General features: G+C 39.6%; 3 protein-coding genes across 5 annotated transcripts; 2 read left to right on the top strand and 1 right to left on the bottom strand.

Moving 5' to 3' along the window:
- Window positions 1–295: 295 nt before the first annotated feature.
- On the bottom strand, window positions 296–13,333 carry ctns (cystinosin, lysosomal cystine transporter). Of its 2 annotated transcripts, none has more exons than XM_088350245.1 (10): window positions 13,235–13,333; window positions 11,263–11,333; window positions 11,073–11,151; window positions 9,987–10,077; window positions 8,108–8,343; window positions 7,934–8,033; window positions 7,746–7,865; window positions 3,735–3,905; window positions 3,548–3,665; window positions 296–619 (listed from the first exon to the last, which is right to left on the bottom strand). In XM_088350245.1, the coding sequence occupies exons 1-10, from the start codon at window positions 13,258–13,260 to the stop codon at window positions 444–446; spliced, it is 1,188 nt and encodes a 395-aa protein (XP_088206371.1). In that variant the 5' UTR covers window positions 13,261–13,333; the 3' UTR covers window positions 296–443. The 2 variants fall into 2 exon arrangements, with proteins under 2 accessions (XP_088206371.1, XP_088206373.1); XM_088350247.1 differs by lacking the exon at window positions 13,235–13,333 and adding an exon at window positions 12,770–12,802.
- On the top strand, window positions 12,957–15,967 carry mrpl55 (mitochondrial ribosomal protein L55). Of its 2 annotated transcripts, none has more exons than XM_088350248.1 (3): window positions 12,957–13,101; window positions 15,419–15,596; window positions 15,657–15,967. In XM_088350248.1, the coding sequence occupies exons 1-3, from the start codon at window positions 13,061–13,063 to the stop codon at window positions 15,807–15,809; spliced, it is 372 nt and encodes a 123-aa protein (XP_088206374.1). In that variant the 5' UTR covers window positions 12,957–13,060; the 3' UTR covers window positions 15,810–15,967. The 2 variants fall into 2 exon arrangements, with proteins under 2 accessions (XP_088206374.1, XP_088206375.1); XM_088350249.1 differs by lacking the exon at window positions 12,957–13,101 and adding an exon at window positions 13,852–13,983.
- A 1,849-nt stretch (window positions 15,968–17,816) lies between these two features.
- ndufa11 (NADH:ubiquinone oxidoreductase subunit A11) lies at window positions 17,817–22,943 on the top strand. The gene is made up of 4 exons (XM_088349772.1): window positions 17,817–17,977; window positions 20,359–20,451; window positions 22,564–22,686; window positions 22,779–22,943. Exons 1-4 carry the CDS (start codon window positions 17,899–17,901, stop codon window positions 22,889–22,891), a joined length of 408 nt encoding a protein of 135 aa, XP_088205898.1. The 5' UTR covers window positions 17,817–17,898; the 3' UTR covers window positions 22,892–22,943.
- The last annotated feature ends 4,570 nt before the right edge of the window (window positions 22,944–27,513 follow it).

Raw genomic sequence — 27,513 nt, 5'->3', positions numbered from 1 at the left:
CGGCCCCAGACAGAATGTTTGTTCTATCGTGTGGCCCCCGAGTTCAAATGAGTTTGACACCCCTGTTCTAAACTATCTACTTTAAATTGCAAAACCCTTTCATCCGATAAATTATAGAAGTAGAATTATTTTCTTGAATCGGCTTGCAGCTTGTTATTAGGGTAGAATGATGCATCCTCAAGTCAGACGAGTTTAGAACCACTCGATTAAGGAGACAACAAAAACCCAAAGAGCCAGTTCTGTAAAAAGAGCTGGACTTCCCACGACTAACTGAGGCATTTGAAAGAAAAAGGTTACAGTCTGGGAATGTATTTTTCTTTTGAATAAAATCATTACAACAACAAAAAATCTGATTTGCTCCAGGAAAAATGATAAAGATTAATAAAAATTGTAATCCTCATTCGGGATTTTATTTGAAAGAAGGTCCCCAGCCATAAAGTGTTTTAGTTTTCTCTGGTCCATTGGATTTGGTCGCTTGCATCATCCTGGCTTTGTCCAAGTTGCCGATAGTTGGAGCGATACAAGCAGTAGTGCTGGAAGATGAAGACCACGTCAAAGAGCACCGAGAAGAGGCCAAGGCCGAACTTTGTCGGGTCGCCGAAGATTAGGTGCCATTCGTCTGTGAACACAAATCCATCCAATTAGCACGGAGGGGGAGGGATATGGAGGACAAATCCTGCATTGTATAGAGTTAAATAAATAGCTACAAATATATGCCAAGTACAGTGGAACCTCGGTTTTCGAACGCCTCTCAGTTCGAACAAATCGGAGTCCGACCAAAGATTTTGAGAAATTCTTGCTTCGCTGTTCGGTCAAAAAATCGGAGTTCGAACGCCGGTAATGCTTGAGTGCGTACGCTAGGGTGCGATGCTGAGCGCCGTACGGGTGTAGATAGCTCTTTTCGTGACCAACTGTTATCGCGTGCGGACGTGCTTCGTTTTGCTTTCGCTTTTAATATAGGTGTACGAAGTGTTTTAGCCCCTAATTATGCCTCCGAAGAAAGTCAGTGCAAGCGGCAAAGTTGCTACAGGTGAAAAAAGAAAAGTAGTGCGTACAACTATTGCATTTAAGAAAGAAATAATAGCCCCACCGTCCACTTGTGCCTTCTGCTGACCACCGCAAAGGTAAGAAATCCTATTCATAATTCTTTTCTTTATCCTTTTTTTTATCTTTACACGTTCATGTTACGTACGAAAGATTACGATATTACGATAACGCGAACGTACGATTAGCCTGGGTTAGCTTTATAATTCGAGGTAAACATTCAGGGTATTGGAACTGAGCCCATAATTCAGGGTGTTGGAACGGAGCCCCCTTTCCAATGAACCGCTCACCACTTGTCGTGGAGACCCATGTGCTAAATGACTTGTAAACGACCTGATTTTTTTATTTTTACACGTTCAAGTTAGCGTAATCTTTCGTACGGAAGATTATGATAACGCGGAACGTACGATTAGCCTGGGTTAGCTTTATGATTACGTTAAACATTCAAGGTAAACATTCAGGGTGTTGGAACGGATTAAAACGATTTACATCATTTTTAATGGGAAAAATGATTTCGGTGATCGAACAAATCGGTTTTCAAACAGGGTTCTGGAACGGACTATGGTCGAGAACCGAGGTTCCACTGTAATTAAATGAACTCTTGAATAAATCATAAAATACCTAAATATGATGTAAATTTATTCAAACATTTATGTATTTTTTGTCATGTATTTATTTCAATATTTATCGTTTTGGTCGTGTACTTTGTCGCCTATTTTGTCATGAACTCTAGCATGTATTTTGTCGTGTATTTTGTTGTGTATATCTTGGTCTATTATGTCGTTTATCTATTTTGGTAAATATTTTTGGTCCATTTTGTTGTGTACACTGTCGTGTGTTTTGTAGTGTACTTTGACATGCACTCAGCCGTGTATTTTTTTGTATATTTAAACACATATTCGGTCGAGAACTTTGTTGTCCATTTTGTTGTGTTTTTTAGCGTATTTTGTCACAACAAAATGTTATTTAAATGAGAGGTAAGGTCAAACGGGCCGAGCTTTTAACCTATTGGTGGATCGATGAGTGCACCCATCAACTGCAATGCCTCTCTTCTTTCGGCTAGAAGCAGGCAAGACATTAGTAGCCGATTTGTTCGTCACTGATCCACCAATAGGTTAAATACTTGGGTTAACATTTTGTTGTGAAAAAAAACCCCCGACAAAATACACAAAAAAATGCACAACATACCGTAAATTCCGGACTATAAGCCGCCACTTTTTTCCCAAATGTTCAACCCTGCGGCTTATTCAGTGATGCGGCCAATTTATGTCATTTTTCTAACGCCGCCAGCGGCGCTCGAGTACAAAAGGTAAGATTTAGACCGCTGGAATATATGCGCTGAGGAAGACTGCAACTTCTTAGCTTGTGCACAAATTAAATTAGCGTAGACATATCCTCATCATGCAAATTGCAAAAAGAAAGGCACATGACGCAGCTTTCAAGCTAAAAGCAATCGAGCAATCCGATAAAGAAGGAAACAGAGCTATTGCACGTAAACTTTACTTTGCGAGCGTATTGCTAGCGTGTTTTGGAATATGTTTTGGAATTAGGGAGCGTGGGACGACGTCTATATGACAAAGTTTCTTTCCGATACTGAGAAAGGCGACTTTGATGGCGTCAGTTATAAGGAGGAAGATGAAGACGGTTTACCGTGATTTTTAAAAGTACGGTATATTTTTTTAACAGACCCGCTTGCTGTTTTGCGAGCGTGTTCCTAGTAGCGTGTGTACCGTCTTTCTTTGTAAATATGTGTAACCATGTATAATATGTATTTGCAATTGTATATTTTTGTAATGTATTTATTTTAGAGACTTATTCTGATATGTTTTCCACGGGCGAATCAAAAAGAAGGGGCGAAAACAACGGGGGCTGACGGGAAGTGGAGTAAAGGTGAGACGTGTTTGTGGACGCAGTAGACAATAGTGGATATATATTTTTCCCACCCTTACCTTTGGAAATATAGACTTTTTTTTCCTTGGATTACTTTCAACGGGACCCGGACTCTGCAGGTCTGCATCAAACCTTAAGTACCGGTATCATTTTCCGTTCATTTAGCCGGCTGTGGTTTTTTTGGACTGTGTACTTTATATTCAGTTACAATCGCAGGACATAAAGTCGGGTTCATCTTGCCGGCTGTGATTTTTGGACCGTGGACTTTGATGAAGGACATTTAGTTTCAATCGCGGGACTTCAAGTCGGGTTCGGGTTAATTTTGTGATTGTGTTACATGTTTTAATGTGGGCGCATGCGGCTTATATACAGGTGCGGCTTGTGTAAGTATAAAAGCAGTTTTCCTCTTAAAATGTGGTGGGTGCGGCTTATAATCAGGTGCGCTCTATAGTCCGGAATTTACGGTAATAAAAGACAAAACGTATAAATAAATAGACAAATTCTATTTATGTCATCTATTTAGGTATGACTTAATTGATTTATGTGACATATATTTGTAGCTATTTATTTATTTCTACATATGGCAGGATGGCTCCCGGCTAGTGGAAGCTACCATTGTTGTAGGAGTCCAGAATCATCTGCCAGATGCTGAGCAGGCCACCGCTGAAGTCCAGCAGCACCGTACCAATGCTCCAACCGTCTGTGCTCTTGCGCCGGTAGTTCATGAAAGCCTGAGGGCCAGAAAAAAATGTAAGCAGACAATCACAAGGCTGCACCCTCCCCTGATTGGCCCAGCCTACCTGTGGCGTGTACTTGACTAATGTGACAGCCAGCTTGATGTAGGAGAAGAAGTAAAGGTAGTCCAGCCAACTGAGGCGGCCCAGAACAGCCAATAGCAAGGTGATGGCGGCGAAGGACCAGCCTATCAGCAGCAGGAGACGGGCTGTCCATGACACTCTCTGGTCCCCCCTCTAGTAAGCAAAACAGAAACAGAATACTCTTTCACAGGATAATACTGCATCACAAACAAATGTGCCTTTAAAGATTAGAGATTTAGAGGAAAACCGATTGCCGATGAAAAAGCCCACAAGGGAATTGTATGAAGTTGAGCCGGAGGAAGCGGGGGAAGAAAAAAATCCGATTCCTTCTTCTTGTGGGCAAGGCAACAAGAGACTTGCCCTCGACAGGTAATCTGCCCCCCCCCCTAACCCAGAAAAAAGGGGAAGGCCTGGAATCAGAGACAGAGAGTCAGAGGACTCCAGAGTTTTCTCCAGTGGGTCTCCAAATGAGATACCGGAGTCAGACACAGGTAACGCTCTCAATGACCCCCAGAAAATGGACTTGGACCCCCCCGGTTTTGATTAAGTAATTTGTATACTTCAACAACACCTATGAACTTTACTGTCTCTACTATCAATGAATGCTGCACCCCCTTTTTGGAAGGTTATGAACAGTGGGAAGAGATTTGGCCGTGCCCTTCATTGTGGAGTGGCTTGGGTGAGGACCGTGACGATGGGGTGGCCATTTTAATAAACAACCCTCGACTCATCATAAAGAGGAGCACTGTGATGAAAGACGGACGCGCAATCTTATTGTGGAAGTTAAACTGCTCCCTGCTGGAGGATGAAGTCTTGGCCTCGCAATACAGGGAGCGGTACAAGGACTGGCAGACCCTTCAGGACTCGTATGATTCACGAGCACAATGGTGGGAGATAACAAAGAAACGAACGCAGATTTTCTTTAAAAATGCAGGAAAAAAATAAAAAACCTAAAGAGATGAAATACATGTTGGGACTACAAAGAAGACTCCAACGCTATTTTACCCTAACACAAAAGGGGATCGAATTTAATGATGAAAACAGAGAGATCAAACAAGAACTAAAAGCTTTGGCGGAAATAAAGAGCAAAGGCAGAATGTCACACTTTCACTTTCGCCGCCATCAAAGACGCCATCTGGACCTCCAGAAACCTTGTTAGAATATGATATGGTGAAATTGTGAATGTGTTTAATTGCTGTTAAAAGTGTCGATGAAAATTGTTCAAACCTCATATTGTTAGCATATGATATAATGAAATTGTGAATGTGTTTAATTGCTGTTAAAAGTGTCAATAAAATTGTTCAAACCTTCTTAGCAAACAACCTGCATTTGTTCCTTTTTGCCTTATTCTAACTGTCATGTACGACATCAGCATGAATGCCTTTCAAACAGAGGGCAGCAAAGATAGATAGATAGATAGATAGATAGATAGATAGATAGATAGATAGATAGATAGATAGATAGATAGATAGATAGATAGATAGATAGATAGATAGATAGATAGATAGATAGATAGATAGATAGATAGATAGATAGATAGATAGATAGATAGATAGATAGATAGATAGATAGATAGACAGACGGACGGACGGACGGACGGACGGACGGACGGACGGACGGACGGACGGACGGACGGACGGACGGACGGACGGACGGACGGACGGACGGACGGACGGACGGACGGACGGACGGACGGACGGACGGACGGACGGACAGACAGACAGACACTTTATTCATCCCCGCAGGGAAATCCACAGCAAAGAGCTGGACAACTGTGTTCCTTTTTTTAAACACTAAACTTTCTTCTCACACAAACCATGTCCTGCACTCGGGTTTGGTTTCCTCTCCCTTCATCTCACTAGCCCCTACCTTATCTGGCCACTCAACTCCTAGATCCCATTTTCACCACACACTTGGTGCCTTGTCCTGATTACCCTCCAACCACACTCCTCCATCCTTACTATTTAAAAACTGTTTCCTTGGCTCAGTCCTCGTTCGTTGCCTATCTTGTCATGGCCTAAGCCTTCTCCTTACAGCCTTCTTGTTCCCAGTGTACCAAAACCTTGTCCGCCCTTTCACTGTCTCCTTTACTGAATGAGTTTACAGGACCACCGACACTAAGCTGCATCTGAGACCACGATTATTGCCTTACACCTTGATTTCCTGTATAGCGATTCCTGTCCAAAAGAAAGACATCGATTGCTGAACTAATCTGTGTTTACGCACCAGCCCGAGAGAGTCCTTGAGAACAGAACCATAACAAAATCCGCCCTAGACCTTTTCGCAGTTCACAGTGAAAACAGTGTTCAATTTTAAAGAGACTGCTGATTCATCTGCTCATTATATTTCACACAAAATCCTGCATAGAACATTCACACGGATCACAAACAATGGCCGCATCTGAGCCCCCACCCAGTATCTTATCAATTGTTGCATTTGACACAAAAATCCTTTGAAGAACCTGAAATTTCACACAGATATAATGCACAAGTCACCACCATGGCGTTCCAAATCCTATGCAGAACCTAAACAACAACTAAGAAAGCCACAAAAACAGGGCACCCCTGCTCTATTGCAGTAGATGTGCCCTGGCTTTTCTCAAAGTCCACAGCATTGTACTTTGTTCAATTTCAAAGAAACTACTGATCTATCCTTATATTCAGGGTTGGGTAGGGTTACTTTTAACTTGATTACTTTCAATTACTTTTGGATTACTCCAATACCAAATATGCTAATAAAAGACAAAATAAACTAAATATGAATAAAATTACTAAATTTTGTGCAGGCTTGGAGCGTAACGGAATACATGGAACGGCAAAAATGATGTTGGCAAGCTGTTTGGATTTATTTTCATTTTGTCTCTATTATTTGTGATTGCAACATCCTCTGCTGTCTGGTAATCCTGGATGTGCGGTCTCTTCTCAAGGTTTCTTCATTTTCCTCATGTTGAGGTTTTTTGAGTTTTTCCTTGCCCTCATGTTGGTTCCAGATCAGGGGATGTTATAATAGTCTGAAAAAATAGTCTGCGTAATCCTGTGAAGCCCTTTGAGACTCTTTGAGATTAAGGGCTATACAAATAAAAATGACTTGACTTGACTTTCTAATCTCATCTCATTAGCTGCACCGCTTATCCTCAGTAGGGTCGCGGGGGTGCTGGAGCCCATCCCAGCAATCATCGGGCAGTGGGCAGGGGACACCCTGAACTGGTTGCCAGCCAATTGCAGGGCACACAGGGACAAATAACCCGCTCGCTCATTCACACCTAGGGACAATTTGGACGGGCCAATCCACCTGAAATGCATGTCTTTGGAATGTGGGAGGAAACCGGAGTGCCCGGAGGAAACCCAAGCAAGCACGGGGAGAACATGCAAACTCTGCACAGGAAGTCCGGTAGCTGGATTTGAACCCACACAGGAGGTTCCCGAGACCTTAGAACTGTGGCGCACACACGCTCACCACTTCGCCGCCGTGCTGCCCGACTTGACTTTCTGGGCATTTTATGTTAGTTTTGCCGGAGATCAAAGAGATCAAAGCTAGAAGAGAAAGCTTACCACGTGTTGTGAGTCATAGTTTTATTCATATTTAGTTTATTTTGTCTTTTATTAGCAAATTTGGTATTGAAGTAATATAATAGTAATTGAAAGTAATCAAGTTAAAGTAACCCTACCCAACCCTGCTTATATTCCACACAGACACCAGCACAGAAAATAACCCTCTGTTCTTTGCCTGTTAAACAGAAACCTGCATAGAATGTTCTTGTGGATAAAAAGCATTAGAAGCATTTGAGCCCCCAGCCTTATTAATCATGTTCTGTGAAAAAACTATCTGCAATTTTTTACAGATAACACACAGTTCTATGCAAGTCACTTGTGTGCAGAAGCTGAGAAACAGGCGAGAAAGTTGCAACAAGCTTTTCAAGGAAATTGTTTCGCACAGAGATCCAGCAAAGACAAATTTTTATTTGGCAATGGAATGAGAGCGAGCGGCCCCTACCTCGTAGACGATGGCCTGACCCACGTAGAACAGGCACAGCACGAAGGCGTGTAGGCTGAAGAAGACGTCGTTGGCCTGGACCGGGTTGATGCCGTTAGGGTTCCTGTGCAGAAACTCCTCCTAGGGGGCGGGGCATAAGTGGGCGTGTCACATTACACTACAACATCACCCAACTCGGGTGGCACCACCTTGATAGGCGTGACCCAGAAGAGGCCCACGTTGAAGACGCTGTACGCAAAGAAGCCGGTCAGGTTGAGCGCCAAGAAGTCAAAATTCAGGCCCACCACGCTGGAAGGTTAAAGTCACAGGTCAAAGGTCACTCCAAGGTTAGCAAGGGGCATCGTATCACCGCCGACGCCCACCTCTTCCGCCGCCAGTTTTCCCACGCCTGCGGATAAAAGGACACGGACCAGGCTAGGAAATAAATCCAGCCCATCACCTGGCTCAGCAGCGCCACCGCGTGACTGCGCACTACCAGGAAGCGCAGGCGCCAAGCCCCGCCCACTGTGCCATTGCTCTGCAGATACGTCGTCAGTTGGCCGGCCACGCCCGCTGTGGCGCCGAAATCCACTGACGTGGCTCCTGCCGGCAACGTCACCTGAGTAGGGGTAAGATTGTTAAGCCCCAGTGTGTAATTTATGACCACTAGATGGCACTGTATTGTCTAATGCCAAGGAAAAAACATTGCCAAATGCAGCATGATGCCAAACAAACATGGCGGTGACTTGGTAGGGAAAGAAATACACATTTCTCAACCAATGATTTTTTTTAATAAAAAATAACATTGGTATGATAGTTATTGTATTTTTGCTTGGCATTCTAAACATTTTTTTTTTATTTTTTTTTTACTGAATTAAAGTTTTTTTGCCCCACAAGGAAGTACTAACTATTACAATCTGTCCCTTTAACCCGAGCCCGACCTGAATTTTGGGCCAGGTTGGGCCTTAAATGTCAATCATGATGTCCGGTCAGACCTGGTTTCTTTCTCTCCCTGAATTTTTAAAACAATAAGGAAATGTATGCTTAAAAATGTATACTAAAACCATGAGAGGACACGAAACTAAACAAAAACTAGAAAAAATGCATCTCGCAGGCCTTTGTTGTTCTTCTTTGTCTCTCTGCCTTTCTATCTCAAGGTGCCATGCTAGATTCCTAAGCTCGTACTCCTGCTGTGGTTCATACCCCAATTTTCGACCAGTCAAAATGATGGACGGCCTTGAAACACTCCTGTCAACTCTTAAAAAAAATCCGTCAATGATATAAAACTGGCGGTTTATGTAACCTCTGCCGACACAAGAATATAAAATGTTTGTCTAACTTGGAGTTCGTTACAAAAGACAGGCTTTAATTTGTTGCCATTGAAGGATTTTATACATTTGACTATAAAGGATTTTATACGATTGAATACAAGTTACATTTATTGAGTTTAATGGAAGATATTTAATGACTGTGCCTTTATTCAACAAGCAGTGAAAGTTCAGGGCACCCTGGTAGGAAATGTTGTTTACTGGAACGGTGGGAACGGGACGTAATGCTGATAAGATAATCAGCACACCCAGACGCAGAAAGGACTTAATGACGTAGAAATGCTCGGCGTTGTTTTGAGATCAAAGCGCTGTGTTGGGAGAACGATGGGCGCAAACAATTCCTTGGCACGCCCATGGGAGGAGCCGAGACGCCATCTTGCAGGGAGACGTGGGCCAAGGAGAAGAGAGCTAAAGGACTTCAGAAGAAGGCTTCCCAGAGACTCCAACAACACTAATTCGGCCCTTTTCGATGGAGTACACTTAGTTAAATTTCTAACGAAATTAAATCTGCCCCGTGTGGAAATGTCGGCTTTCCTCTTCATCTTTTCCAACAAGAAACGAGCGCGCATAAATTGTTGTGTGAATGTAGTCTGTGTTTGGTTAATGGAGTCAGATAACTAATTCGAACACTTTGGTAAACGGTACATTCTGATATTTAACACCATAAATCACCTCTCCTCCTCCCGCATCCCCACAAATAAAGTAGAAAATTTTGGGTTTGCTTCAACCTCGTTCCTGCACATCAAGTTAATTGGTGGGCTCAAGCTGAGTCAGGCTTTAATACCAACGGGCCGGGGTCAGGTCGGGCTGTGTTTTTCAGGCCCAATCTTACCTTTGGGGATGAATAAAGTATCTATCTATCTATCTATCTATCTATCTCTACACCTGAGGCGAAATCTAAGTGGACTAATTGGAAGAGGGGTCGTGGCCTCACCTGCTCCGGTAAGATGACGACGGCCGAAGAGTTGCTTTTGGAACTGTAGGTGACATTGAGCCGGATCACCAGCACTTGCCGTAGGGCCTCACTGCAAGCAGAGCGTAGTTAGCAATGAATGCTAATAAATAAGCTAGTATTAAAGCACAGGTGTCAAACTGATTTTCACCCATAAGCAGTGTTCCCTCTAAGCTGCGCGCATGCGCAATTGTGCACTGCTCGCACATTCTCAGCGCACAAGAAAATCTAGCCAGCGCACAAAAATCAGGGCTCAAAATTCCTAACTAAGAAGCGACTTAAGTCAAAGTTACATCGCATGAAGGTAAAAATACACGGGTTCCCCTGAAGTTGTGTCCTAAATGCGGTATTTTGAAGTCGAGTCGAAGTAGAACGAAGATGAGTAAAGTTAGAACCGGCCTCTTCGGCTCGGCTCACTAAAAGGAACCGGCTCTTTTGGGTCCTATAGGCTCTGTTTGTTGTTTTTGCTTCTTTAATCCCAACATGATCAAATATTATGTAAAATTATGCACATAATGACTTAAAGGATGGGGGAAATAGAACAAAAAAGAAAAAAATACCAAAATGAAAAAGTAGTGAAAAGCTGAGAAAAAAAGAAACGAAAGGAAGAGAAAAAAAAGAAGGAAAAATTCCATTAGCCTTGAGCAGGATTGGATAGGGTTACTTTAACTTGATTACTTTCAATTACTTTTGGATTACTCCAATACCAAATATGCTAATAAAAGACAAAAGGAACTAAGTATGAATAAAATGACTACATTTTGTGCAGGCTTGGGGAGTAACGGAATACATGGAACGGCAAAAATGATGTTGGCAAGCTGTTTGGATTTATTTTCATTTTGTTTCTGTCGCATTTTATGTTAGTTTTGCCGGAGATCAAAGAGATCAAAGCCAGGAGAGAAAGCTTACCACGTGTTGCGAGTCATAATTTTATTCATATTTAGTTTCTTTTGTCTTTTATTAGCATATTTGGTATCGGAGTAATCCAAAAGGAATTGAAAGTAATCAAGTTAAAGTAACCTTACCCAACCCTGGCTTTGAGCAAGACAGTTGGCAAAAGCGGCTCACCTGGCACTGATGGTGACATTGACGCTGCCGCCTTCTTGGAGAGTCACCTCCTCAGGTGCCGACAGCAGCTCTTGAGACTCTGTCGCGAAAATGAGAGTACACAATGTTGTCAAGTGTTTTTTATTTGTTTTCTTTTTAGCATTATTGTTCTTCTTATTATTTTTTTTATAGATTTCCACTGCAAAGTCACCTGTCATCTTGGCCAGCATCCACAAGAGCAGCAGAAGCTGCAGCTTCTGCCGAGTTTGCCACATCCCTGTACTGCACACATCAAGAAAATAAATGCTAAACATTTTACAATTTTAAATATCATATTAGATTTCCATATCACAATATTTTAAAAAAAATGGAATTGACCATCAACATCTTGCAACTTGCTTGGTGCTTTTACTTCTTTAGCAACTCAATTGACTTGGGGGCCACTGGAGAAAGGATCTGGTTGATGTTGGGACAAATGGTGTTTTTCACAAAAAAAGATCTGATAAAAAACATTCCACTATTCTCAAATATGTACATTTTAAAATGTATATGCGTAATAAGATCTAAAAAAAAAAACTTTAATAATGGATATGAAAATCAAAAAATTAGTGATAAATAAATCTATATTTTGCGTCGGCTGCACTTACATGAAAGGGACAGTGCATATTATTTGACCAATAGATGTCGCTATATTGTATCGTGCAATCGAAAACGAGTGCTATTAAGCACAAGGAACAATACAAACTACAGAGACTCAAATGGACCAACACTCAACATTTTTCTTTTGTCTTTTTTATGCCCAGCATTTTGCATCCATCCATCTATCCATTATCTGTGCCGCTTACCCTCAGTAGGGCCGCGGGGGTGCTGGAACCCATCCCAGCTATCTTTGGGCAGTGGGCAGGGGACACCCTGAACTGGTTGCCAGCCAGTCGCAGGGCACATAGGGAAAGACAATTCGCTCGCTCATTTATACCTAGGGACAATTTGGACTGGCCAATTTACCTGATATGCATGTTTTTTTGGAATGTGGGAGGAAACCGGAGTGCCCGGAGGAAACCCACGCAAGCGAGGGGAGAACATGCAAACTCCACACAGGAGGTTCGATCTCATGACCTCAAAACTGTGCCACACACGCGCTAACCACTGCACCACCGTGCTGCCCGGCCTTTTGCAAAAAAGGGGAAAAGGGAAAGAAATGGGGGGTGGTGGTGACAAAAAAAGAAAAGAAAAACCGAAAGAAAGGAAATGAAGAACAAAGAAGAAAAAAAGAACGAAAATAAAAAGGGTGAAAAGCAGGACAAAAAAGCAGGAAAAATAAAGGTTTTTGGAAGTAGCCGCAAGATGGTCGAGTCAGCTCCCTCTTGGTGAGCCTCATCTTGTGTCAAACAAAAAGCAAAATCCACAAGTGTTTCAAAACATGCACATTTATAATAATCTATAAAGTTTTGCTTTTTTTTAATTCAATATTGTTATTTAAATAAATGTTTTTAATTGAAAATATTGTTTTCCAGAGGCGCTAAGTACTAAACATTTCCCCTTTAAACTTTTATATTAAGGCTGAGGGCTCAAACGTCTTAAAGGGACAGTGTGCATTATTTAGCACCTCCTAGAGGTAAAACAATTTCATATTTCAAATACTAAGCAAAAAAATGTGAACTGTCATATAAACGTGCGTTTTTAACACTATTAGGTTGAAATACTTGCAATAATCGTACATAGCATGAGCTGATGGACCAGGAAACTAAAAAAACGTTGCCTAATGCTTGGCGAAAAATGAATAAAAACGGTGCGCTTTGGTCTCCGTAATTTGGAATCGCCTTTGTGTTTTGTAGCACTTGTTTTTTATTGCACGACGAAATAGAGCTGGGTCTAGTGATCTAATACACACTGTCCCTTTAAGTTTGAGCCACGTCTTATCTTGTTGTAAAACAATGTTGTCATCACAGTCAAGAAAAAAACGTATGTAATTCCCAAATCGAACGAACTTGATTGCTTAACATTCGAACATGATAACATCGACTCAAGAGATCAAGTCCAAAGATCGAAGGTCAGGTTTTGACGGCTCCATGGACGCAGCAGATCGGAACGTTTGATGCTGCACAGGCATCTGTTCTGATCAAGTATATATATGTCTATTTTTTTAAATTGTATCATTTAATTCTCTTACAGAAAGAACTCACCTCAGGGAAGATGCGCCTCTCTGCATCGCCGATCACATGACAACTTGTAATAAACAAAAAGTGTACTGTATTGAAGGAGTGTATTCAGCCATAGATAAGAAATATTATAGCTAAGCAAAATTGTAGCTGCGTGCGCTAGTCGGGGCAAAACCGTCAGTAATTTTACTTAAAGCGAGAAAGGATGCCGGATAAACAAACAGTAAAATGACCTATTCACAGTAATGCACATCATTTTCTTTTTATGAGAAGAAGCAAAATTAAAAATAAATTAACTAGACATAACATTTGATTTACACTTTTTTTCATTTTGTGTTTAAAGAGAACGTTTTGTAACCGAGAAACTGGAATACTTTTAGGAAAATCGGTTTTGAAAATCAGAAAGTTGCGTACTCATACAAGCATTTGCACATCTTATCTGAAAATTGCCCTTACTAACATGGCCGCCATGTACACATTGCAAATAAGCACTTTCATAACTAAGAGACTGTACTTTTAGAATTTAAAACTCAGAGGTAAAAAAAAAACATCCAAAAATATTATTTAACTGTCCGTGACGTGGTGTATTATTAATGTAATCACTGGTTTATTTGAATGAAGAAAAGTTAAAATGTTAAAATATTTTGTCGGCTGGATTGTGGGTTATCAGTTCAGCTTCCGGGTCACATTAGCGTCCTTCCTAAAGCGAACGAGTCGCCTTCGCTCGTCGCTAACATGTCATTGATGATTAAAACACATCGCTTGATCGCCTGGTAATGTTTTTTTTTTTGTTTGTTGTAGTATGTTTTATTTTGATTATTATGTGATAGTAAGTGTCCTGACAAAAGTACAAAGCAAAAAGGATTTGGGATAAATGGGAGTTTGGGGTCACTAGCAATCTAACATCCACGACCGAACCAACACAGTATATAACAATAAATAATAGTCAAGCAAAGCTTTATTCTTGCAAAGTTAAAGAAATCCATAAATGCACTTTGTGCAATGATGGAGTTTTAAGCTGCTTCATAAATGATGTAAAGTGGTTTGGATTTTGTAGATTTGATTTAAATGTGTACATACCTGTCAACCTCCACAACTCCATGCCCGTACAAGCTCGTATTTTCCCGTACAAAATACAAAATAATCGTACACCATATTTTTTTTCTGGAATGATGCATGATGGGAAATCCCCAGGCGGGAGACGCATGCGCACAGTAGCATCAAACCGCTCGCCTCGTTTGCAACGAAAAAAACGATACCGAGATAGAGGATTCCGCGGCGAACTCGTTAGACTTGATTGATTTGCCGTTTCGTGATAGTTTACTGGATCATACCCATAATTGACAAATTTGCGTTTTTAAGTACAGATTTTCTAGTACGTCGTACACGTCTTAAAATGCATAATAAACGTACTTTTTACGGCAAAAACGTACAGGTTGACAGGTATGTGTGTATTAAGTAGACCTACGGGGTACGACATGATTCCGTTCAGAGTATAGCGGGGATATACATTTATGCTTATGGGCTACGAATCCCCAGATCAAACAATTCAAATTACCAAATAGTATAGGCACTACTTAGGTATAATATACATGTATACGATTAAATTTGGCAAATAATTATACATGTAAAAAAAATTTTTTTACCTTAGGTGTGACATGACTTGAGCTGTTACTGTGGCATTAGCGCGTGGATGCAGAGGAGGGAGGTGACGATGGTTAGGAAATAATAAATAATAATATGAAAATGTAGCGTTTACCAAATTGTTCGAATTAGTTATCTGACTCCATTAACCAAACACAATCTACATTCACCTAACAATGAACAATAAACAACTCCATCGGATATGGCTGAATTAGCCAAATTAATGTTGCGCGAGTCTCTATCAAGTCTCTTCTCTCGTTCTCTTGCTTTCTTCTCTCGGCCCTCGTTTTTCCGCTAGCTGGTGTGCAGGCTCCTCCCATGGGTGTGCCAGGGAAGAAGCCTAACCTTTTAATGTACCTTGAAGAAAAACAGTCAGTGAATATCTTGCATTAAACTCAATAAAAGTAACTTGTATTCAATCGTATAAAATCTTTTATAGTCAAATGTATAAAATCCTTCACGCTGAATATAAAATTAAGCAGATTTCAAAACTAACGAGGATTGTCATGCCCTTAGAAGTTTCCCTTGCTTAAATCATCTCCTAATGTTGAGTTTTTTTGCTAGGTGTTTTTTGAGGCCAACTTCACCGGCGCTGAACCTTCCCGCTCGCACAAACTCCAACAGGACGTCTGTGGTCCGCTGCAGTCGCCTGAAATATGAACGCTTGTACCCGGTGATGCTGGTGCGGCCTGACGGCTCCACCGTAAACATCCGCTACAAAGAACCTCGACGCATCCTCATGGTGAGCAACCTGTGCTGACTTTATGGTTTTCCCCTGTTTGTAACATTGATTCCCGCCAAGATGCCGCTGGATCTGACCACGTTGACGGAAGAGGAACGGCGTGGACGGCTGAAGAAGCGGGAAGTCAAGAAGACGGTGAAAGAGACAACCGTCCATTATGAGGACGACTTCCAGGTGGACAAATACAGCCAATTTTGGAAAAAGAAGAAATAAAGAAGAGAATAAGTGCGGTTCAGATAGTGAATTGTTTGCTTATTTTTGCTTGATTGTGCATATGCTTTGTATGTGTCCATTTTTAAACACAAACATCATACTTTTATTTGTTTAACTTCTTGTTTTTCAATGATATTTAAATAAACATGTACGGAAGAGCCCCGGGATACAGTGTCCCTGCCTTAACACAGACATCATACTTTCATTTGTTTAACTTCTTGTTTTTCAATGATATTCAGGGTTGGGTAGGGTTACTTTAACTGGATTACTTTCAATTACTTTTGGATTACTCCAATACCAAATATGCTAATAAAAGACAAAAGAAACTAAATATGAATAAAATGATGACTCACAACACGTGGTAAGCTTTCTCTCCTGGCTTTGATCTCCGGCAAAACTAACATAGAATGCGACAGAAACAAAATGAAAATAAATCCAAACAGCTTGCCAACATCATTTTTGCCGTTCCATGTATTCCGTTACTCCCCAAGCCTGCACAAAATGTAGTCATTTTATTCATATTTAGTTTCTTTTGTCTTTTATTAGCATATTTGGTATTTGAGTAATCCAAAAGTAATTGAAAGTAATCAAGTTAAAGTAACCCTACCCAACCCTGCTTAAGACGTTTTCACTTTATTGTGTGGAATGGTTTTTTTGGCCCCCCTTTATGGCATTTTCCACTTGAACAACCAATTCTAAAATCCAAACTTTGTGGTTTTAGTGTCTCTAAGATGCCTGTCTGCAATTGGATTGTGGCACAGCATCATGTAATGCAGATATGTTTTTGACCGAACTACTTCCAGCAATGCCTCTCTGTCTCATCGGACTGTGTGCTTTATAGAAACTTTAGTTAGTGCGATACAACTCTGATTTGTTTGTTTTTTTTTCACTGGATTTGAATTTCTCGTTCATTTTTTTCTTTTCAAACATGTCGCAACAAACATCACATCACAAAAACAAAAAAACGCCTTTTAAAATAAAAAGGGATGAAAGAAGCCAAAATAGCTTTGGATGTGTCTTATACTAATCATTTAGGTATAACAAATTATCAAAGCTTACATCATTGTAACATATTGTTGTCCTCACTAAAGAATATGGCCGTAACCAATGGGCAATTGGGAAAATGATTAAATATAATGAGCGAATGAGTTGTCTGTCCCTGTGTGCCCTGCGTAAGTTTTAATCTGCAGTCGCCGTATTTTTCACCTGCATCCACCTGCTACTCCACTCTACCAGCTCAAGAAGTCATGTCACAGCAAAGGTAAATCTAACGTCACTTTCTTACATTTATTACCGGTATTTGATATTATGCACTTATAGTACACGTAGTAGACCTTATTAATATTACTTATTTTGATATTTGAATGTTTTTATCTAGAGAACTAGGGCTTCGGATCTATTAGAAAAGTTTTTTCCTCCCGCTATACGGAAAATTCACAGCATTCCCCATCACTCAGAACGTTTTAATCAGGGTTGGGTAGGGTTACTTTAACTAGATTACTTTCAATTACTTTTGGATTACTCCAATACCAAATATGCTAATAAAAGACAAAAGAAACTAAATATGAATACATTTATGACTCACAACACGTGGTAAGCTTTCTCTCCTGGCTTTGATCTCCGGCAAAACTAACATAAAATGCGACAGAAACAAAATGAAAATAAATTCCAACAGCTTGCCAACATCATTTTTCCCGTTCCATGTATTCCGTTACTCCCCAAGCCTGCACAAAATGTAGTCATTTTATTCACATTTAGTTTCTTTTGTCTTTTATTAGCATATTTGGTATTGGAGTAATCCAAAAGTAATTGAAAGTAATCAAGTTAAAGTAACCCTACCCAACCCTGGTTTTAATGTATCCCAGGCATTCTCTGTTCTTTGTGGAGAAATCAGTAGCAAGTTTTCCCTAAATGCAAGGTAAAAATAACAATGACAAACATAATACAAAAACTAAATAAATAGCAAAAGACACTTGCGGACTGATCTCCAATCCGGTAGATGGCAGTAAGGCCGAGTACACCGTTGCTATTTTTACGCAAAGTCTCGCGAGAACCGGCGAGCTTGTCCTTGCTAGCACCAGTGTTCGCAATGGGCTACTGGGACGCTCCAGAGGGCACCGACTGCGTGCAGAAAACATGGATAACGACCAAACTGGCCACCACAATAGGTGAAAAAGAAACATTTTCCAAACACTGCGTCTGTTAAATGCGCAAAACGGATATTGTTGCTGAGCCGTGGACGCCTTTTTGGAAACATTGCTAATGCTAAAGCTAGCTGACAGCCACTACTACATACCAGTCAAGCTCCAGGGCTCCATGCCCTTACAAAATGTTGTATTTTCCCTTACTAAATACAAAATAATCTTACACCATAATTTTTTCAAACGTGTTTATTTATGTAGTTTAACATATTGTATTGTACATGTGTTTCGTGATATCATATATATTGTTAATTAACATTTTGTTGTGAGATCCTGAGTTGCTCGACATGAATGAGGTTTATTATTAAAAAAAAGTTCAAAAATGAAGTAGCTTGGACTTTCACTGTAGAAGGAAAAAATACCTGCAAATATAATAAAGTAGATTAATACATTTTCTTGTTCAAATTATGAATTCATTTTCTGCATTAAATTATTGTTGGTAATATACTGTTTAAAGGGATAACCACAAACCGGTCTTTTTTCATTTTGTCCTTTTATACTTTCTTTTTTTCTTAACTTGTTTATACAACATAATAATTCGTAATATAATGCATCAAGGCAAGTGAGCCGTTTGAGAGCCGGCTCTCTTTAATGAGTTGAGCCGAAAAAGCCGGTTCTCTAAAAAGAGACGGACTTCCTTTCACTACATAACTACCACATGAAATCTGTGGCTGCAGACGCATGCGCACAGTAACATCAAACCGCTCGCTTAGAAGAATAGAAATGGCGCAATATTATGTTAGCTTCCTTTAAGTGGGCCTTATTTTATGTCAAAACACACATTTATCAACTTATTTTAGAAAGGCATGTTTATAAGATAGTTAATGATTTTTTGCAACATATTTTGGTCTCGATAGGGGTGGGCGCCACCAGGCTATACTTGCCCAAGGCACACTACAGGAAATGGTACCCCTCTGCCCCTAGCGGTTAAGGGATCCAATCAACTATTTAAATACATATAGTCCTTTTGGATGAACAAAGTTTGTTTAACCACAAGAGACACCACATAATACACACTTACTTTTAAAATAAGTTATTTTGGAATCTAATATTTCTTGACCCTCCCGTATCGCTTAATTGAGGGCAACTGTTGAAATGGGTGGAAAGTGTCCTTTACAATTTTCATTATAAATGATGTGACATAGGGCCGCGGGATTTTGGGAAAAAACCTAATTACGATTTTTCAGATCACTATTACAATTTCGATGCGATTATCGATTTTACAAGAATTTTTTTTGTGCTTGTTGTGTTTTAGCGTAGTGACATGCAAACTTACTTCGAGTTGATGTCCTAGACTGAGAGTATACGACTGTAATAATATCTACAAATTAAAACAGAATTGCAGTTAGATAGTTTTTATTGTCATTATACAAAAGTACAGTGGAACCTCGGTTCACGACCATAATCTGTTCCAGAACCCTGTTCGAAAACCGATTTGTTCGATCACCGAAATCATTTTTCCCTTAAAAAAATGTAAATCGTTTTAATCCGGATTAAAGAAGCAAAAACAACCTAAAGAGCCGGTTCTCTTTAGTGAGCCGAGCCGAAGAAGCCCGTTCTCGAAAAACTCTACTGACTTTACTTTTCAACTTCGTTCGACATTGACTTCAATATACCGCACTTAGAAAACAGCGTCAGGGGAACCTGTGTATTTTTACCTTCATGCATTGTAACTTTGACTTAATGCGCATCTTAATTAGCAATTTCGAGCCCTGATTTTTGTGCGCTGGCTAGATTTTCTTGTACGCTGAGAATGTGCTGGCAGTGCACAATTGCGCACGCGCGCAGCTTAGAGGGAACATTGGATGTGACTATGGGTGTGTGTGTGATGATTACTTGCATATTGAAAATAGAAAAACGGGTTAAACAAGTTGATTCCATAGCATAGGAGTCTGAGAAATACACAACTAAAAGTAGCCTACTTTACATAAACCACGAAATGTGACCATTCTTTTTGGCCAAACATTCCCGTCAATCAAATAAGAACCTGGAACCATGAATCCTTGAAAGTGGTTTGCGGTTACACTGTCCAATTAATCGTGCAGCCTTAATGTGACTTATTACGCCCACAATGACATGAATACAGTTGGTTCCCTCCACCCAAAGTTACACAAACCTTGTTTGCCAGCTTGTTTGCTTTCTCACAGATATCAAAGACTCAATTAAAGTCCTTAACAACCGTCATGCTCATTTTACTAATCAAGTTTCTTTTGGCTGAAGTCGATCTCAGAACTTATTCTCATCGGTGTAAACAAGATCAAAGTCAGGAGACAAGGAAGAAGATGAAGAATCAATTGCCTTTCAGGGCAATACTTTTAATTTTCTGTTGTTTTTATCTGATCTTTTAGGCCTGGCGGGCACAGCCTACCACTTGGTGGCCGTCCAGCCTAACAGCCCCATGGAAGCTTTGCAGCGGGTCGGAAACGTCACGGTTACCATGGGTATGTTGCTGTGGTTACCACGTCACCCACACGTATCTTGCCATGGTCACGCTTATGAATATGGAGTACCAAAACTGACGAAATGATTCATAAATGAATCCATGTACATGAGAACATATCAATAATATCTTAGGTCTTCGCCAGGCAATCAACCAATAGGTCCATGGGTCAGGAACCTAAGGCTCTTTTTATGATGAGATATGACTCGGAGATCAAAATAGAAATTGCGCAAGGGTTTGGCCCAGTAGATACTGTATAGGACACAATTTTAACAACAGTTTACAGTTAAATCGTTAAAAAATCCTTTCTATGAAAGCTCAATAAACAGTCTATGTTCATCGTTGAGACACTTTATGATGAATACACAGAACAAACTTTAAATACCAATACACTCTTGCAAAGCACCTCCAGTAATTTTTATTTGGTGAGCGGTAGGAATGCGTGGAGATATACACAGGTCACGCGGAGTCCCTTTCCTCGCCCAGCGGTGTCTGCACTAAAGGTTAGATAAATACTTTATTCATCAACGATGGGAAAATCACATTTCCAGCTGTATCCTCTTGTTAAAATAAATCAATAAAATAAGAGCTATAGAATACAAAAATACCCAATACTACGTTGGTAGTTTCGTTAGCAGTATTTTGTCACATTTTTACAAAAAACCTATGCTCGCACCTTCTTTTGAAACTATTGATTAGGAACAATAATGTCAGTCAATATGAGCCTCAACACTTTTAAGTAACTGGGATGAAGACTAATTTTATGTGGTATATTGATACGGGACACAGGCTTTGCCATTATTATTATTATTACAAAGATTTTAACAAATATCACACAGTGAAATAAAATATGCTGGAGAATTAGTCTTGAAAGTGGGTTTGGTGGTTTTGTAGAATTTTGTCTTAATATTAATATTTTTGCTTTTATGGCTCTTTGGGTCAAAAAGGTTACCGACCTCTGCAATTGTTGAATAGTTCAACACAATTCAAGTGAATAATATTTCGTACTTGTGGCATGCAGGTAATATTTAATTTGATTTGATAATTTTGTTGTTGTTTTTTTCCGCTTTATTTTTAACATTTGAAAATGTTTTGTTTATTTCTATTGAATTTTGCATACATAATTATATATTTTTTATTTGAGTTCAATTTTTTAAAAATATATTTTTTCTGATGTAGTCATATATATTTTTTCATTAATTTTAGTTTAATTCTCGAATTATTTTGTATTGTTTTACTTAGGTATTTTTATGTTAATATTCATATTTTTTCTTATTTATTCGAAATTTATTTTATATGGTTATTTTTATACATTTTTCATTCCAATTAAATATTGTTCTTCATTTATCTTTAAATTATTTTTGTATTTTTTTGTATTTTTGTATATTGCATGAATATTGTTTTTCATTTATTCATATTTTTATTTTAAATTGTTTTTATTTTTGTAATTTTTTTTGCATTTATTTGTATTTAATTTTGAATTGTATTGTAATTTTTTTATTATATATTTTTGATTTTGAGTTATTTGTATAATTTTTAGTTTTGTATTTAATTTTGGTTTTTGTTTTTGTATATATTTTTCTATTCATTCTTTTTGAATAATTATTGTTTTGAATATTATGTTATTTTTTGACACAATTTTTTTATTCATGTTATATGTATATTCATGATGATATATATATATATATCATCTTATTAGCTGCACCGCTTATCTTCAGTAGGGTCGCGGGGGTGCTGGAGCCCTTCCCAGCAATCATCGGGCAGTGGGCAGGGGACACCCTGAACTGGTTGCCAGCCAATCGCAGGGCATACGGGGACAGACAACTCACTCGCTCATTCACACCTAGGGACAATTTGGACCGGCCAATTCATCTGAAATGCATGTTTTTTGGAATGTGGGAGGAAACCGTAGTGCCCGGAGGAAACCCACGCAAGCACGGGGAGATTATACAAACTCCGCACAGGAAGTCTGGAGCTGGATTTGAACCCACGCATCCATTTTTGTTATTTTGGCAGTACTTGTCCTCCAAATATGTTGTCATCAAGTGAACTATAGAAGAATAATGCAAGTATGTGACTAACCAAGATGCCTTTTCTCTCCCCTCCCCCGTAGCCGCCATGGGGGCCATCTTCGGTATGACCACCTGCCTGACCGCTCAGGTCCGAGAGGCGCCTGATGAACCCCTTAACTACTTTGTGGGCGGTTGTGCTTCCGGTATCTTCTTGGGTGCTAGGAGTAAGTGACTTGACCCGCCTCCTCCTTAAAAGTCAAGTATTTTATTTTATTTATTTATTTATTTTACTTTTTTCGTGTGTGTGCGCACGCAGCCCATAGTGCGGCAACGGGGACGTCGGCGTGTCTGGGCCTGGGAGTTCTGGCTTTCTTCGGCAAAGTGGCCAAGATGGAGAACTGGAAGATTATTGGCCCCCCTGAACTCTAAGCGGATTTTGTAAAAATGTGTCTTGTAAAGTAATAAAGTTGTCCACCTGTCACCCGTTTTCCTGTTTGTCGCCGAAGGAGTTTTCGTTGCCACTTTTGTCAAGTCATATATATATTTTTTAAAGCCCTTATAGGCAATGTTCCTTCTAAGCTGCGCGTGTGCGCAATCGCGCACTGCCCAGAGCTTTTCAGCTCACAAGAAAATCTAGCCAGCCACAAGAAAATCTAGCCAGCTCACAAAAATAAGGGCTCAAAATTGCTAATTAAGAAGCGAATTAAGTCAAAGTTACAGTGCATGAAGGTAAAAATACACGGGTTCCCCTGACGCTGTGTTCTAAATGCGGTATTTTGAAGTCAAGGTCGAAGTAGAACGAAGTTGAGTAAAGTCAGTAGAGTTTGTCGAGAACCGGCTTCTTCGGCTCTGCTCACTAAAAGGAACCGGCTCTTTCGGGTCCTAAACGGCTCTTCAGGTTGTTTTTGCTTCTTTCATCCCAACATGACCAAATATTATGCAAAATTACGCACAAAATGACTTAAAGGAAGGGGGGAATAGAACAAAAAATAAAAAAAATACCAAGATGAAAAAGTAGTGAAGAGCTGGGAAAAAAACAAAAGGAGAGACAAAAAGAGCAGGAAAAAAATCTGAAAAAAGAAAAAGAAACAAATAAAAGGAAATAGAGAACAAAAAAGCAAGAAAAAAGTAACAACTGGAAAAAATTGAGAGATTTTTTTTAAAAGGAATTTTAAAAAACTGTCAAAAAGAAGAAAAAGTTTGTGTTGCGTTAAAATAATTTCCAATTATATCAAGTCAATCTTGTTGCCAGCATTGTACTTCCACAAAAAATGTAAAATATTGTGCAGCCGACTAAATAAGCCCCCAAAAATGTTAGTATTATGCGACAAAAAATACAGGGGAAAAAAAATGGAAATCTTGTGAAAGAATTGTAAAAACAAATGACGTGTGCAGGCCGTACAACCTTTGCAATCATACATTAGTCAATTCATTCAAAAGTGAAAAATGATTTTGCATTGCCGGAAAATCAGCAAAATGTAACTTGATGTCAAGTTTTGAACATGTTTGATAATGAATTAGTTTTGAGTTTCTTCAGACATCGAGGAGCCGTGGAGTCCACATGTTGTTTTTTTTTTCTGGCCCACCTATTGGAGGAGTCAACACGCCCATGGGAGGAGCTGGCACGCCAGCTGGTGAAAAGAACTTCAGAAGACTGGAGAAGATTGATTGAAGGACAATCGAGAGAGAGAGGCTCAACGAAGAATGACACTAATTCGGCTAATTCGTTGGAATTCACTTAGTTTATTATTTAAGAACTTAAATCTGCCCCCTTGTGGAAATGCCGGTCTCTTCTTCATTTTTCCATAAAGAAACGAGCATGCATTGTTAGGCGAATGTAACTTGTGTTTGGTTAATGGAGTCAGATAACTAATTCGAACAGTTTAGAAAACGGGGCCGCAGTAGTTAAGGAGGTAGAGTCCTCGTCTGGGGGTCAAGAGATCACAGCTTCAAATCCCTCCGTGTCGAAGTGTCCTTGGGTAAGACACTGAACCCCTAATGCCCCCAATAAGCAGGTTGGCGCCTTGCATGGCTGCACGGACGCTATTGGTGTGTGTGTGAATGGGTAAATGAAATGAAATGATCTGCATTTATATAGCGCTTTTCAAGTCAATGACTTCACAAAGCGCTTTACAGTGTGCTTCACATTTCCCAATAGCGGCCGTATATTGCAGCCATGTAAGGCGCTAACCTGCTTATTGGGGGTATTAGGGGTTCGGTGTCTTACTTCGACATGTAACACGGACAAGCCAGGATTCGAACTGGGATCCCTTGATCCCAAGACGAGCGCTCTACCTCCTGAGCTACTGCCACCCCAAATGTAAATGTGAAGCACATTGTAAAGCGCTTTGGGAAGTCTTCATTGACTTGAAAAGCGCTATATAAATGCAGATCATTTCATTTTTACATTTTTAATAGTTTATTTCCTAACACCAGCTAGCCCCTTTTTGGCTACTCAACCTTTATCGCACCATTACTGCATCCACCAGTGACTCAGTGCCTCTGCATTCTTTACAAAAACTACCAAAACTTGGCTTAAACCACTTGTAACCTTTCTGATTAACATGTACGGTAAATAGGGATGGGTAGGGTTACTTAAACTTAAATACTTTCAATTACTTTTGCATTACTCCAATACCAGATATGCTTATTAAAGACAAAATAAACTAAATATTAATAAAATGACTACATTTTGTGCAGGCTTGGGGAGTAACGGAATACATGGAACGGCAAAAAATGATGTTGGCAAGCTGTTTGGAATTATTTTCATTTTGTTTCTGTCGCATTTCATGTTAGTTTTGCTGGAGATCAAAGCCAGGAGAGAAAGCTTACCACGTGTTGTGAGTCATCATTTTATTCATATTTTGTTCATTTTGTCTTTTATTAGCATATTTGGTATTGGAGTAATCCAAAAGTAATTGAAAGTAATCCAGTTAAAGTAACCCTACCCAACCCTGGTCGATCCCAACTAGTGCATACCTGCTAGGGGTTAGCATCGACTGTATTCCTAAATTCTTAAACATGCGAAATTGGAAGAGATGGTACAGTGGGACCTCGCTACTTCGCGGTTCCACGTCTAAAAAATTTTTTTTTGAAGGGGCATCGCTACTTTGCAGATTTTCACTTTTCGGTGGTTTTGGACCCCATGAACCGAATCTAAAAAATAAACTTTTCTTGGACAATATCTCTGTATTATTTGTGATTCCAACATCCTTTGCTGTCCAGTAATCATCAACATCATTTTTGCCGTTCCATGTATTCCGTTACTCCCCAAGCCTGCACAAAATTGACTCATTTTATTCATATTTAGTTTCTTTTGTCTTTAATTAACATATTTGGTATTGGAGGAATCCAAAAGTAATTGATAGTAATCCAGTTAAAGTAACCCTACCCAACCCTGGCATCAACTGATGTCAGGTAACGTCACCTGCACGCTCGCACCTTGACGCTGCAAATGATTGAGCCGCTGCCAGAAGAAAGTGAAGAGCGTCGCGGCAACATGCGCAGCACTACGCAAGGTCAGTTTACTTCCTTCATTTTTGCCTTTTGGCACAGCATCCGGATTCTATGGAAGATTCCTAGAATAAAACCACAGGGAAAAACCAGAAGGTCTTTTTACTTTTTAATGCTCTCTAGATATTTTTCTTGCACTCTTTTGCATGTTTGGAATAGAGTTGGTTTTATTGTCATTGAACACAGTGTAATGTACATTGTTTGCAACGAGATTAGGAGTGTCATAAATTAGATAAAAGGCAATATTGACAAGATAGTGTTTGTAGACTGGCACAAGTTTTTGATGCATGAGAAAATAGTGAAATGATATACAGTAAGGGGAAACGTGCAAGAATATTACATACCTGTTAACCTCCAGGGCTCCATGCTCTTACAAACTGTTGTATTTTCCCTTACAAAATACAAAATAATCTTACACCCTAACTTTTTTTCAAACGTGTTTATTTATGTAATTTAACATCTTATATTGTACATGTGTTTCCTTATATCACATATATTGTGAATTAAATTTTGTTGTGAGATCCTGAGTTGCTCGACATGAATGAGGTTTATTATAGAGAAAATTCAAAAATGAAGTAGCTTGCACGTTCACTGCAGAAGGAAAAAAATACATGCAAATGTAATTAAGTTGAATAATACATTTTCTTATTTAAATTATGAATTCGTTTTCTGCATTAAATTATTGTTGCTAATAGACTGATTAAAGGGATAAACACAAACCTGTCTGTCAAGAAAAGGACCAGGAAGCAGGAAGTCAGAACTGTGTCACTTTAATTTAGAAAAGAAAGAAAGAGAAGTTGTCCAACACAAAGGGACCAAAGACAAAACAAAACAGGCTTAAAGGCAATCAAAATTACAAACTAGGCATTTACTCAGAACAAACAGGCATGAACAGGTTTTCCTCAAAGTAAAGCAATGGTCTGGCAACGGGCAGTCCCAAAAGGATCATTTAAGTACTCCACAAGCAATCAGTTCAATGCGTATCAGCCGGTGTCAAGGGGCGGGGCCAGCTGGGTGCCATGACGACCGTGCAGGACATGACACTGTCTTTTTTAATTTTCTCATTTTATACTTCCTTTTTTTCTTAACTTCTTTATACAACATAATAATTCTTAATATAATGCATCAAAGCAAGTGAGCCGTTTGAGAGCCGGCTCTCTTTAATAAGTTGAGCCGAAAAGAAACGGTTCTCTAAAAAGAGACGGACTTCCTTTCACTACATCAAACCGCTCGCTTCGTTTGCAACGAAAAAAACGATGCCGAAATAACTCATTTGACTTGATTTGCCGTTTCGTGATAGTCGTTGTATACCGGATGGTACCCATAATTGACAAATTTGCGTTTTTCCCTACAGATTTTCTTGTACGTCTTACACGTCTTAAAATGCAAAATAAACGTACTTTGTATGGCAAAACCGTACAGGTTGACAGGTATGATTTTAATAGTATATGAATACAAGATTTTATTCCGTTTTTGTGTTTGTTTAGGGGGGTAATGTCTCTGGGGAAAAACTGTCCGGGTACAAATGACATCTACAT

This window comes from Urocampus carinirostris, chromosome 12 (genome assembly GCF_059441175.1).
Source record: "Urocampus carinirostris isolate Australia breed hairy pipefish chromosome 12, RoL_Ucar_1.0, whole genome shotgun sequence".
NCBI lineage: Eukaryota > Metazoa > Chordata > Actinopteri > Syngnathiformes > Syngnathidae > Urocampus > Urocampus carinirostris.
This window is presented reverse-complemented; position numbering and strand designations above follow the sequence as displayed.

Excerpts from the sequence above, each read along its gene's own strand:
- mrpl55 (XM_088350248.1), top strand. The coding sequence starts at position 13,061 with ATGATAACATCGACTCAAGAGATCAAGTCCAAAGATCGAAG. Across the intron at positions 13,102-15,418 it reads ATCAAGTCCAAAGATCGAAG|GTGTTTTTTGAGGCCAACTT; the intron begins GTCAGGTTTTGA and ends TTTTTTTGCTAG. Across the intron at positions 15,597-15,656 it reads AACCTCGACGCATCCTCATG|ATGCCGCTGGATCTGACCAC; the intron begins GTGAGCAACCTG and ends ATTCCCGCCAAG.
- ctns (XM_088350245.1), bottom strand. The coding sequence starts at position 13,260 with ATGCAGAGAGGCGCATCTTCCCTGAG. Across the intron at positions 8,034-8,107 it reads GAAAACTGGCGGCGGAAGAG|CGTGGTGGGCCTGAATTTTG; the intron begins GTGGGCGTCGGC and ends TTAACCTTCCAG. Across the intron at positions 3,906-7,745 it reads GTCAGGCCATCGTCTACGAG|AGGGGGGACCAGAGAGTGTC; the intron begins GTAGGGGCCGCT and ends TTTGCTTACTAG.
- ndufa11 (XM_088349772.1), top strand. The coding sequence starts at position 17,899 with ATGGGCTACTGGGACGCTCCAGAGGGCACCGACTGCGTGCAGAAAACA. Across the intron at positions 17,978-20,358 it reads CAAACTGGCCACCACAATAG|GCCTGGCGGGCACAGCCTAC; the intron begins GTGAAAAAGAAA and ends CTGATCTTTTAG. Across the intron at positions 22,687-22,778 it reads TATCTTCTTGGGTGCTAGGA|CCCATAGTGCGGCAACGGGG; the intron begins GTAAGTGACTTG and ends GTGCGCACGCAG.